Below are 13,322 nucleotides of genomic sequence, written 5' to 3' on the forward strand. Positions count from 1 at the left end.
TTTGGCAACAAAGAGTATTCAGTATTTGTTGTCTCAGTCTTTTAAATAAGTGCTTTAAGAGTTCTGGACTTTTTGTGTCATTTAGGAATTACAAAGTAACAAAGATGACATCTGGAGTTCCTCACAGCTCCATTTTCGGGCCACTTTTATTTAATATCTACAGTATGCTCCACCTAGGTCAGATTATGGAATATAATGTTTTGTGCCATATCTATGCTGATGACACAAATATATTTCTGTGTCAACACATGAGCATAGCTCACTACAGTCACTGAATCAGCGTGTCCAATTTAATACAGTAAAAGTTGTTGTTTGTGGTCGCAGTATTCTAACATTCATATAAAGTCTTTTACTAACATCTTAAAAAAATTGCGAGAATAAAGGATTTGTTGCGTGCTTTTATATTCAGTAGGTTAGATTATTATCATGGTGTTTCTACAGATCGCTGTACAGAACAAAAACCAATCAGGCAGCTGCAGCTCATTCAAAATGCGTTGCCAGAGTCCTGACCAACACCAGGTTGCATTAGTCCTTAAACCACTGCACCAGCTCCCTGGTCTATAAGGCACTGCTTGGTTTTTAGGCCTATATATGTTTCAGAGCTAATGTTAGATATGTACCACATAGACCCTTCAGGTCATCAGAGACCTCTTTACGCAATGTTCCCAGAACTAAAGAAGCAACCTTTAGTTGTGATGCTCCTCTGCTCTGAAACCAACGTCGTGACAACCTGAGGGATGCATAAACTAGGATCTCCTTTAAATTGGAATACTGCAGTATTCCCATAGTGGTCAGGGATTATTTTATCAGTTACTTTATCACGTCTTAGCTACAGTGCCATCAATATGTTTCAACTCAACTCAAACAAATGTTATTTTTCTTACGGCGTCCAACCTCAGCAGCGATGGCACGTTGTGAGAAACTGCGCTGATGCAGCTCAACCATTCTGCCACGTTCTAAGACAGGGAGCTTTGTTGCCTTTGCCACCAGGAGGTCCTGACAGTGTGAATAATTGACATGGAGTCCACATTTTTGCACAGATCCTGTCTTTTAAAGGCTGTGCTCTTAACGTTTGATCAGTTGACGAAAGCAGGTTAAAGTTTAAATTATTTAACTTGTCTGCTCAGATTTTTGTCTCTTCCTTCCATTTCTTCATTTAGCATCGTGAAGTTTTACTTAGAACCTTCTGAAGATCCAACAGTGCAAAATGCAAATTCTTGCTAATTTTTTTAACTGGTTTTAAGATTTTGATCAGGAGTTTATCAACATTTAATCGAACCACTATGAAGATGGTCAGTGTAAAACATCTCTGGAGATCCAAGTCACAGATCGTCCTTCTTGCTGAATTGGATGTATAAACTAAAGCTGAGACGGTGTGAATCAGATTCATTTATTCTCTGTTACCATGGCAACACATTCAGTGATTAGGCAAAGAAAATCAGGTTCTGGCTGGCACTGGTTCAAACCGGTTATGAGCCTGTCTACAGTAGGGTTGGCTCCTGGACGGCAACGTCCCATCCATCGTCATGACAACAGCTCTCCATGTACAGCAATGAATACTGAGGAGGTGGAGCCTTAGAACATTGTGGGCGGAGCTTCGGTCTCACAGTTTGGCCTTGTTCATGCGGCCCATCAGCTTCTCCAGCTTGATGGCGAGCGTCATGTCCCCTTTGATCCGAAGCTTCCCGGACATGAAGGCCATCGTGGGCTTCAGCTTCCCTGAAACCAGGCGCCACATGAGGCAGCTGTTACCATGGAAACACCAAAGGGGGCCTTCATCCTGTGTTGTTACGTTAGTCATTAACTCACCTGAAAACATCTTACTAAAGTCAATGGAGTCCATCGTCATAACGACGTCAGCTTTAACAGGGGGCTCCCCTTTACCCGCGCTGCCAGAGCCGCTCTTCAGGTCCAAAAACCAAACGCCGCTGTGTTCTCCTAATTTAGACAAAGATGTATAAAAGGAAGACGCCCACTAATGATGGACATCCATATATGGACATGGGTGTTCACTTCCTCCTGTTACCTGAGAGGTCGAACCGGTAGATGCCCTGTGTCGACTTGACCACGTCTTCGTTTATAACGCCTCTGATGATGTCAAAGGTGTTTTCTATTGGTCCACCAGAGAGGGGCGTGTCCAATGATGAAGATGGTGGTTTGAAGGCTGGTGTTGCTCCTGGCAACCAGAAGTTACAGAATATATAGGGCAAAAAGTCTCTGCACTGCTCCCTGTAGTACTCCATAGTATGGTGTAGTATTCTATAGTACTCACCGTGCTCCTCCATCTGTTTTACCAGTGACTCCGGTGCTTCATCCAGAAAGAAATCTGGCAGCAATGGGTGGCCTGCGGACCAATCACAACCTCCATCAGAACCACATGTTACAGTGTTATGACCTAGGTGAGAGTTTGTTCAGGTAGCTTGGACTCACCTGGTTGGATGGCATAATGGTCCAAGTCTTTAATGCCATGCTCCCTGAGGACGTCCTCGTCCACCAGAAAGTGACCTGTGTAGTCCTTGGGTTTGGACAGGATGGCGTAGGCGGCGTCTGCAATAATATCTGCTTTACGGCACTGTTTCCCAACACCTTCACCTCCCAGCATCTCCATGGCCGCTGTCTGGATCGCTACGGTAACAACACACAGTCAGAGGGGCGGGGCCTGTTAGCATGCTTGATGCTAAAGCCTAAAGCCCAAGAACAGAGCTGGAAGAACATTGTGACGTCATTCTGTTCCAGCAGCTTGTCCTCGACATATCCTTGTGATCATCTGCAACTAATAAGTACACACTAATAGATGCGGGGCAATGAGAACATCCCAGGAGAAAGAACAAAGTTTTTTGTTCTAGCATGTATGTTAGCCACTGACCAGTTTTAGGCCAGAGGGCGTTGACAGCGATTTGACCCCTGAACTCTTCGGCCATTCCCAAGACACACATGGACATTCCATACTTCGCCATTGTGTATGCTGCCAAACAACAAAGTTTGACATCATGACATGTCAGCTGGTTTCTATGGTTACATAGGCAGGGGAAGATTCAGGTGGTTCCTATGGTTACCAGTGTGGTTCTTGAACCAGACGGGGTTCAGGTTGAGCGGAGGCGACAGGTTGAGGATGTGAGGACTGCGACTCTTCAGCAGGTGAGGGATGACCAGCTTCGACCTGAGAACAAGAAACGGCCCGTTAACTGCGGCCTGTCAACTGCGGCCCGTTAACTGCGGCCCGTCAACTGCGGCCCGTCAACTGCGGCCCGTCAACTGCGGCCCGTCAACTGCGGCCCGTCAACTGCGGCCCGTCAACTGCGGCCCGTCAACTGCGGCCCGTCAACTGCGGCCCGTCAACTGCGGCCCGTCAACTGCGGCCCGTTAACTGCGGCCCGTTAACTGCGGCCCGTTAACTGCGGCCCGTTAGGCCGGGTTCACATGGCAGGATTTCTATGTAAGTTTTTGACCCAATCTTCCCCATCCTACATACCCCGATTGATTATTGTGATGTTCTTAAGATAATCTGATAAAATATTCCTGCGTGGTGTGATAGGAGTGATCCAGTCTGCTCGGAAGGACGTCGGGACCGATCCGACCTGAAATCGGGGAAATTCAACAACAAATTGGCCCGATATCCTAGGGTGTGGGGTGTTTCCCGAGAACAAATGCGCACACAGCATGTTGAATGTGATGTGTAGCCAATCAGAAAGTGACAGAAACATGGAAGGGAATTACTCTGACTTCATGTTTGGTCTGAGAGGGTTTCCCAGATTCCCGTCTGAAATCTGAATGTTCATGAGTGAAATCTGTTGGTGTGTTGTGCTTCCGTGTGGCTGGACACCACACACTGTAGGACCGAACCCGTTATACCTACGATGTTTTATCGTCATGGGTGGGGTCTCTCAGGTGTTGAAGATCACCCGACAATTTGAAAATCCTGCCGTGTGAACCAGGCCTTGACTGCAGCTCGTTAACATTGAGGCACTCTGCACATTAACTGCTGAAGCTTCAGGACGCTTTCATCCGTCCTGTGTCAGGTTCTCAGCATCATACGTCAGGTATGTTCCTCTCAGGTTGATTCCCAGCATCAGGTCCACCTTCTTCATCGGCGTCTCCAGAGTTCCTGTCAGGCTGATGGCGCTGGCATTGTTCACCAAGATATCAATCCCTACCAATCACACACAGAAGATCATCTGAGGTGATGTCACAACTACAGGAGATGACATCAGAATTTAGCTGAACCAATAAGATCTAAAAGCAAGGTGTTTTACCTCCAAATGTTTCCACAGCCTTCTGAACAGCTGCTCCGATCTGCTGCTCGTCCCGAATGTCCACGACGCACGGCAGCGCCTTCCCACCTGCTGCCTCCACTGGGACACAAACACACAGCTGCTGGTTCAGCCCTTTTCAGGACATTCAGTCTGAATATGAACAAAATGTTGGACTGCTCACTGTTAACATCAAACCATGCTTTATTACTGCAGAAACCACCTCTGTTCATCGGTCAAAGACCAACTGGACTAGGCTGGGAGAGATCCTTCTCCTGTCGGCTCACCTTCATCTGCAGCGGTGAAGATGGTTCCGGGAAGCTTCGGGTGGGGCTCGGCCGTCTTGGCGGCGATCACGATGTTTGCCCCGTCTCGAGCAGCTTTCAGAGCGATGGCTTTCCCAATGCCCCGGCTCGCTCCCGTGATGAAGAGCGTGCAGCCAGCGAGCTTCCTGAGAGACAACAGCTCAGTTAGATGATTACTGATAAATCAGGTGTTTCCTCAACATTAATTTAATATAAATATAAAATGGAGATTTCTGGTGCCTTTCATCAGTCTAGTGTTGTAACACAATTCGGCATTGGTTCTGAGTGTTTAGGTCAAATAGAAGTTATTCAGTTTTGGGTCTTGTTGTTCAGGTGTTTTGATCGATATGTTGATGGTCTCTAAGCGAAGCACAGCGTTCAGCAGCGGGAACACCGAGTCTCGCTATCTGGCCTCTCTGCAGAGCAAATGGTATGAAAAATGTCTGCCGAATATCCAACATCTGACTCAAAAGTAACTCGCTGAAAGAGTAAAAGCGGACATTTAGAGGGAAGGAGAAGGACTACCCAATCACCCTCAAAGGTGGATGTCCTGCTGCAGCAGGGACCTTCTCCTACGCCGCTCCTCTGGAAGCCTTTTACCTGCTTCTCTTCAATGTGATTGGTCAATGTGTGTGTCGTTGTCTTCGTCTGCACCAGCAGAGGAGTGGGGGGTCAGCGGGTATACTGGCTGCTGTTACAATTAATGGGGTCTGTTCGGTGTTCACGGTGGTGTCCAGTGGCGATAAAACCAAACCAGTTGATCAACTGTTTTTCATTGTCTATGTGTGAAATTGACCAATGGGAGCAGACGATATTTTGACCATATTGTAACAAGACGAGGAAAGGTCAGAAAACGGAGAGCATGACGACCTTTAGTGGAGCAGTGATGCTGCTGCTGTAGAGAAGTCTGTGTGGATGCTAGTCAGAACCAGGTCGATGATTCCAGGTATTTATACTAATTTGCCTATTTATTAATGGGCAGGGACCAGGTGGTCTAAGATGCTCGTGCAGCTGAGCCCAAATCAACACTGAGTGGACGTGTCTACGCACGGTTTCCACATCTAAACTTTTATGTGAACCACAAGCTTCCAGATTTCTCCCTACCACTAACTTCTAGTATGGAAGATGCACTCTTTTAAGCATGTGACCACCGGTGTCTTGATCTCACTTGATTTTAAATTAATCATTCATTTTGCGCATATATTTACAGTATTGTGGGCAATTAATTAATTCAAGCAACAAGACACTTAAGTGAGCCGAGCAATTTAGACGTTAATCGAAACAGCAGAGGGAGTCAGTACCAGGAGTGGCTGAAGAAGATTAGGACCTGGTCTCCAACTTGCAACAACTCAAAAAGAAAAGTGAAATATTTTAGGAACCAGTGTGGAACCTAAAGATGGTATGAAGGTATGGATAACAGAAGAGGAACACATCATAAGGTGCTTTTTGGGTATGGCTCCCAGAACTTGTGAATTTCTATTGGGAGGATCAAGAAATGGGCCAGTGTTAATGCAGAGTGGGTCACTCATCAGTAGCGCCCCCTGCAGGAGAGTTGCTTCTTTGAGAATCAGCTATATTGGCCAAGATTGTTGCACAAAGAATTTGACTTGCTTTCAGGCGCTCACAGCATGCAGACATTAACTAGAAACATTAAAACTTTATAGGAAATAAAAATAAAAGGCACAGTACGTACATTTATGAGTGTACAGCCTATTGTTTGTCCTTTTTTTAAACTGAAAGGTGCAATGCAGCAACTTTAGCAGGAGTCTGAAACTAAGTCAGATGACGCAGCATCAGAAATGTTTAATTTTCTTAAAATCAAAAGCAGAAATTAACTGTCATCGGAAAATGTAAAACTTTATTTAGTCCTGGTGATTTTGTTCATCTAATACAGGACGTCCTTTTAAATTGCATGTATTTTAAAGTATATATCTGAACTGTTCGCGTCAACATGTTTAGTCTTCCACAATAAAAGCCTCAAGAAACTGACAGCTTTTATTTTGAAGGAACTGTTCCTAGCTGACTGTCAGCTGTTTAATTTGTAGGAATAGCCGTATTTGTATTACTTAATAAAAGCCAAACAGAACCAATTAATCATCATCTCAAATCGTTTTTTCTAAAAACAGGAAATCTGGTTAAAACACCGGAAGAGCTGTTAGCCACGAAGCTAACAGAAGCGAACTCGAACCGCGGACGGTTTAAATGCTTTGCTCAAAGGTCAGTGTGCAGGAGGAGCAGGACAGAGTCAGGCATAGTTTTACAATCAGAACCGACACCGTCTCAGTTCGGCCCCAGAAAAACCTCAGGGCTACGAGTGCGTTCCCAGTAAAACCAGTGATGTGTCCCAGCAGCGCAGCAGCTTTAATATCTGCTCTGCAGTTAATTTCTGACTGTTTTTCAATGCAGTTCTGTGTGCGAGGAGAGACTCACCCTGAGTTCTGCAGCATGTTTAATCTCAGCTCAGACAAACCAGCAAACAGCAGCGGCGACTCTTCTTCTTTCACCTTTCACCCACTTTAAAGATCCGTCCAACCGGACGTTACGCAACCTCTGAATTGTTCTTCTTCTACGGTTTATCGGCGGTCGGCAGCTATTTGATGTATTACTGCCACCAACTGATGAGGATTGTGGGTCAGAAAGACACATTTTAAGTGTGCTGGAACTATTCTAATTAGGCCCGAGCAGAAAGCCTGCTGTAATCATAAGGTTTCTTATTCATTTTTTCTTTCTTTATTATTATTCCGCAACCTCTTAGCCACGCCCCCAAACGTGAGATAGGTCGAACCGTAAGTCGTAGAGATCTGAAATTTGGCACACAGGTAGATCTCCTCAAACCAAGAAACAAAGTCTCTTGTATGGAAGCAAATCGTTACCATATTTCAAATGAAAAAGCATTTCCAGAAATGCTTTTTCATTTTCAAATTTTACATTTCAAATTGAATTTTGACCCCTCCTTGAACCGTGACCTTAACGTGGTGGAGGGGTTTGAGTGCTCAAATGATCCTAGAGGCTATGTTCTCTGGGGCTTAAATGCCCCTGGTAGGGTCTCCCATGCCAAACAGGCTCTAGGTGACGGGTCAGACAAAGAATGGTTCAAGAACCCCTAATGAAGAACACAATATCGAGGCACGTGACGTCGCCCGGTACGGCGAAGCCGGGGTCCCACCCTGGAGCCAGGCCTGGGGTCGGGACTCGTCGGAGAGCGCCTGGTGGCCGGGTTGCTCCTCGCGGGACCCGGCCGGGCCAAGCCCGAACGAGAGACGCGAGGCCATCCCCCAGTGGGCCCACCACCTGCAGGGGGAACCGTGAGGGACCGGTGCAAAGAGGATTGGGTGGCGGACGAAGGTGGAGACCTCAGCGGCCCGATCCCCTGATGCTTAGGCTGGCTCTAGGGACGTGGAATGTCACCTCGCTGGGGGGGAAGGAGCCTGAGCTGGTGCAGGAGGTCGAGAGATATCGACTAGAAATAGTTGAGAGGGGTTGGACTCTCTTCTACTCTGGAGTGGCCCATGGGGAGAGGCGGCGGGCTGGTGTGGGTTTGCTTGTTGCCCCCCAGCTCAGCCGTCTCGTGTTGGGGTTTACCCCAGTGGATGAGAGGGTCGTATCCCTGCGCCTTCGGGTTGGGGAGAGGTCTCTGACTATCATTTCAGCCTACGGGCCGAGTGGTAGTGCAGAGTACCCTGCCTTCTTGGCGTCCCTGTCAGGGGTGCTGGATAGTGCCCCTCCCGGGGACTCCATTATTCTGCTGGGGACTTCAACGCCCACGTGGGGAACGACAGTGACACCTGGAGAGGCGTGATCGGGAGGAATGGCCTCCCCGATCTGAATCCGAGTGTTGTTTTGTTATTGGACTTCTGTGCTAGTCACGGATTGTCCATAACGAACACCATGTTCAAACATAAGGGTGTCCATCAGTGCACTTGGCACCAGGACACCCTAGGCAGGAGGTCGATGATCGACTTTGTTGTCGTATCATCAGACCTTCGGCCGCATGTTTTGGACACTCGGGTGAAGAGAGGGGCTGAGCTGTCCAATGATCATCACCTGGTGGTGAGTTGGATCCGCTGGAAGAGGAGAAAGCCAGACTGACTTGGCAGGCCCAAGCGCATAGTGAGGGTCTGCTGGGAACGCCTGGCGGAGCCCTCGGCCAGGGATGTATTCAACTCCCACCTCCGGGAGAGCTTCGACCAGATCACGGAGGGTGTGTTCCAACTACAGGGGGATCACACTCCTCAGCCTCCCTGGTAAGGCCTACGCCAGGGTATTGGAGAGGAGAGTCCGACCGATAGTCGAACCTCAGCTTCAGGAGGAGCAGTGTGGTTTTCGTCCCAGCCGTGGAACACTGGACCAGCTCTATACCCTCTACAGGGTACTCGAGGGTTCATGGGAGTTTGCCCAACCGGTTCACATGTGTTTTGTGGACCTGGAGAAAGCATTCGACTGGTTCCCTTGTGATGCCCTGTGGGGGGTGCTCCAGGAGTATGGAATCGGGGGCCCTTTATTAGGGGCCATCCGGTCCCTGTACGAGCGGAGCAGGAGTTTGGTCCGCATTGCCGGCACTAAGTCGGACCTGTTCCCAGTGCATGTTGGACTCCAGCAGGGCTGCCCTTTGTCACCGGTCCTGTTCATAACTTTTATGGACAGGATTTCTAGACGCAGCCAAGGGCCAGAGGGGGTCTGGTTTGGGGACCAGTGTATTTCGTCTCTTCTTTTTGCGGATGACGTGGTCCTGCTGGCCCCCTCTAGCCAAGACCTACAGCATGCGCTGTGGCGGTTCGCAGCCGAGTGTGAAGCGGCTGGGATGAGGATCAGCTCCTCCAAGTCCGAGGCCATGGTACTCGACCGGAAAAGGGTGGCTTGTCCTCTTCAGGTTGGAGGGGAGTTCCTGCCTCAAGTGGAGGAGTTTAAGTATCTCGGGGTCTTGTTCACGAGTGAGGGAAGAATGGAGCGGGAGATCGACAGACGGATCGGTGCGGCTGCCACAGTAATGGGGGCGCTGTGCCGGTCCGTTGTGGTGAAGAGAGAGCTGAGCCGAAAAGCAAAGCTCTCAATTTACTGGTCGGTCTACGTTCCTACCCTCACCTATGGCCATGAACTTTGGGTCATGACCGAAAGAACGAGATCCCGGATACAAGTGGCTGAAATGAGCTTCCTCCGTAGGGTGGCCGGGCACTCCCTTAGAGATAGGGTGAGGGGCTCGGAGTAGAGCCGCTGCTCCTCCACATCGAGAGGAGCCAGTTGAGGTGGCTCAGGCATCTACAGGTCCTTCTCAAAATATTAGCATATTGTGATAAAGTTCATTATTTTCCATCATGTCATGATGAAAATTTAACATTCATATATTTTAGATTCATTGCACACTAACTGAAATATTTCAGGTCTTTTATTGTCTTAATACGGATGATTTTGGCATACAGCTCATGAAAACCCAAAATTCCTATCTCACAAAATTAGCATATTTCATCCGACCAATAAAAGAAAAGTGTTTTTAATACAAAAAACATCAACCTTCAAATAATCATGTACAGTTATGCACTCAATACTTGGTCGGGAATCCTTTGGCAGAAATGACTGCTTCAATGCGGCGTGGCATGGAGGCAATCAGCCTGTGGCACTGCTGAGGTCTTATGGAGGCCCAGGATGCTTCGATAGCGGCCTTTAGCTCATCCAGAGTGTTGGGTCTTGAGTCTCTCAACGTTCTCTTCACAATATCCCACAGATTCTCTATGGGGTTCAGGTCAGGAGAGTTGGCAGGCCAATTGAGCACAGTGATACCATGGTCAGTAAACCATTTACCAGTGGTTTTGGCACTGTGAGCAGGTGCCAGGTCGTGCTGAAAAATGAAATCTTCATCTCCATAAAGCTTTTCAGCAGATGGAAGCATGAAGTGCTCCAAAATCTCCTGATAGCTAGCTGCATTGACCCTGCCCTTGATAAAACACAGTGGACCAACACCAGCAGCTGACACGGCACCCCAGACCATCACTGACTGTGGGTACTTGACACTGGACTTCTGGCATTTCCTTCTCCCCAGTCTTCCTCCAGACTCTGGCACCTTGATTTCCGAATGACATGCAGAATTTGCTTTCATCTGAAAAAAGTACTTTGGACCACTGAGCAACAGTCCAGTGCTGCTTCTCTGTAGCCCAGGTCAGGCGCTTCTGCTGCTGTTTCTGGTTCAAAAGTGGCTTGACCTGGGGAATGCGGCAACTGTAGCCCATTTCCTGCACACGCCTGTGCACGGTGGATCTGGATGTTTCTACTCCAGACTCAGTCCACTGCTTCCGCAGGTCCCCCAAGGTCTGGAATCGGCCCTTCTCCACAATCTTCCTCAGGGTCCGGTCACCTCTTCTCGTTGTGCAGCGTTTTCTGCCACACTTTTTCCTTCCCACAGACTTCCCACTGAGGTGCCTTGATACAGCACTCTGGGAACAGCCTATTCGTTCAGAAATTTCTTTCTGTGTCTTACCCTCTTGCTTGAGGGTGTCAATAGTGGCCTTCTGGACAGCAGTCAGGTCGGCAGTCTTACCCATGATTGGGGTTATGAGTGATGAACCAGGCTGGGAGTTTTAAAGGCCTCAGGAATCTTTTGCAGGTGTTTAGAGTTAACTCGTTGATTCAGATGATTAGGTTCATAGCTCGTTTAGAGACCCTTTTAATGATATGCTAATTTTGTGAGATAGGAATTTTGGGTTTTCATGAGCTGTATTCCAAAATCATCCGTATTAAGACAATAAAAGACCTGAAATATTTCAGTTAGTGTGCAATGAATCTAAAATATATGAATGTTAAATTTTCATCATGACATTATGGAAAATAATGAACTTTATCACAATATGCTAATGTTTTGAGAAGGACTTGTATACCGGATGCCTCCTGGACGCCTTCCTCAGGAGGTGTTCCAGGCACGTCCCACCGGGACAAACCATCCAGCGCCTCAGGAGTCCCACAAGCCAACCACAGCCGATAGGACTCCTTCTTCAGCTTAACAGCATCCCTTACTGCCGGTGTCCACCACCGGGTTCTGGGATTGCCGCCGCGACAGGCACCGCAGACCTTACTGCCACTGCTACGGGCAGCAGCATTGACAATAGATGCGGAGAACATGGTCCACTCGGACTCTATGTCTCCAACATCCCTCGGAATCTGGTCAAAGCTCTCCCGGAGGTGAGAGTTGAAAACATCCCTGACCACGGGGTCCGCCAGACGTTCCCAGCAGACCCTCACTATGCGCTTGGGCCTGCCAAGTCTGTCCGGCTTTCAACTCAACCAGTGGATCCAACTCACCACCAGGTGGTGATCAGTGGACAGCTCAGCCCCTCTCTTCACCCGAGTGTCCAAAACATGCGGCCGAAGGTCTGATGATACGACAACAAAGTCGATCTTCGACCTCCTGCCTAGGGTGTCTTGGTGCCAAGTGCACTGATGGACACCCTTATGTTTGAACATGGTGTTCATTATGGACAATCCGTGACTAGCACAGAAGTCCAATAACAAAACACCACTCAGATTCAGATCGGGGAGGCCATTCCTCCCGATCACGACTCTCCAGGTGTCACTGTCATTTCCCACGTGGGCGTTGAAGTCCCCCAGCAGAATAATGGAGTCCCCGGGAGGGGCTCTATCCAGCACCCCCGACAGGGACGCCAAGAAGGCCGGGTACTCCGCACTACCACTCGGCCTGTAGGCTGAATTGATGCATCTGGGGATCGGGCTGCCGAGGTCTCCACCTTCGTCCGCTGTCCAATCCTTTTTGCACCGGTCCCTCATGGTTCCCCCTGCAGGTGGTGGGCCCACTCGGGTATGGTCCCGCGTCTCTCGTTCGGGCTTGGCCCGGCCAGGTCCCGCGAGGAGCAACCCGACCACCAGGCGCTCTCCGTCGAGTCCCAACCCCAGGCCTGGCTCCAGGGTGGGACCCCGGCTCCACCGTACCGGGCGACGTCACATGCCTTGATTTTGTAGTCATTATGAGGGGTTCTTGAACCGCTCTTTGTCTGACCCGTCACCTAGAGCCTGTTTGCCATGGGAGACCCTACCAGGGGCATTTAGGCCCCAGACAACATAGCCTCTAGGAACATTCGAGCACTCAAACCCCTCCACCGCGTTAAGGTGGCGGTTCAAGGAGGGGTGTAAATGATGTGATGTAACATAAAGCTATATTGTGTTGTGGGAAGCAGTTTGCATATTACATGGTTACATAGAGAGACGTATCCCAATCCTTGTGGTTTTTAGTATAACAATGACCATCAGTGGGACCCTTTGTGAGGTTCCTTGAGACGACATTGTTGTAAATAAGCGCCGTTTAACTAAATAATCTGAACTGAAACTATCTGTGTAGTTATGCTGCTATAGGCTTAGGCTGCTGGAGGACATAATGACCACTTTCACCCTCTTCGCTACATTCTCATACTACTCTCCAATTCTGCATTGTTTGCTGTTATTTCAGCTTTTAACTTTATGTTCTCTCTTTTCTCTTCCTAGAAGCTACACCTGGCCTGGCTCTGTGTCTACCTGTGACACCTTTCTGGAGAGGGGCATCGTCCGAGCTTCTGCTGGCAACAACTTAATGCTCACCTTCTACAGATGATCCACATGGCCCTGTCTTTCAGTGTTTAACCCTTTCTCTCTCCTAGACATGGCTACTGACTGAGCTTCTACTGTAACTAACTCTATGTTCTCTCTTTCAGACTCTATCCTTGAAAACTGGCTCAGAGTTTATCTGTTCTTTCTTTCTAGATGAAACGACTAAAGGAGCTACATCCATTAA

General features: G+C 48.5%; 1 protein-coding gene across 1 annotated transcript; it reads right to left on the reverse strand.

Annotated features, from left to right (window-relative positions):
* Positions 1 to 1,376: 1,376 nt before the first annotated feature.
* Positions 1,377 to 7,139, reverse strand: hsdl2 (hydroxysteroid dehydrogenase like 2). Its single transcript, XM_047371855.1, has 11 exons — positions 6,986 to 7,139; positions 4,538 to 4,701; positions 4,254 to 4,352; positions 4,036 to 4,150; positions 3,057 to 3,160; positions 2,867 to 2,965; positions 2,431 to 2,625; positions 2,273 to 2,344; positions 2,027 to 2,176; positions 1,810 to 1,938; positions 1,377 to 1,719 (listed from the first exon to the last, which is right to left on the reverse strand). The coding sequence occupies exons 1-11, from the start codon at positions 7,000 to 7,002 to the stop codon at positions 1,604 to 1,606; spliced, it is 1,260 nt and encodes a 419-aa protein (XP_047227811.1). The 5' UTR covers positions 7,003 to 7,139; the 3' UTR covers positions 1,377 to 1,603.
* Between the last annotated feature and the right edge of the window lie 6,183 nt (positions 7,140 to 13,322).

The sequence above is a fragment of the Girardinichthys multiradiatus genome, chromosome 8 (genome assembly GCF_021462225.1).
Source record: "Girardinichthys multiradiatus isolate DD_20200921_A chromosome 8, DD_fGirMul_XY1, whole genome shotgun sequence".
In the NCBI taxonomy this organism is placed as follows: domain Eukaryota; kingdom Metazoa; phylum Chordata; class Actinopteri; order Cyprinodontiformes; family Goodeidae; genus Girardinichthys; species Girardinichthys multiradiatus.

What these genes read in the sequence shown, in the direction of transcription:
- hsdl2 (XM_047371855.1), bottom strand. An exon ending in GGCTGTGGAAACATTTGGAG is followed by an intron (nt 4,151 to 4,253) that starts GTAAAACACCTT and finishes TGTGATTGGTAG; the next exon opens with GGATTGATATCTTGGTGAAC. An exon ending in CTGGTTCAAGAACCACACTG is followed by an intron (nt 2,966 to 3,056) that starts GTAACCATAGGA and finishes GTTGTTTGGCAG; the next exon opens with CATACACAATGGCGAAGTAT.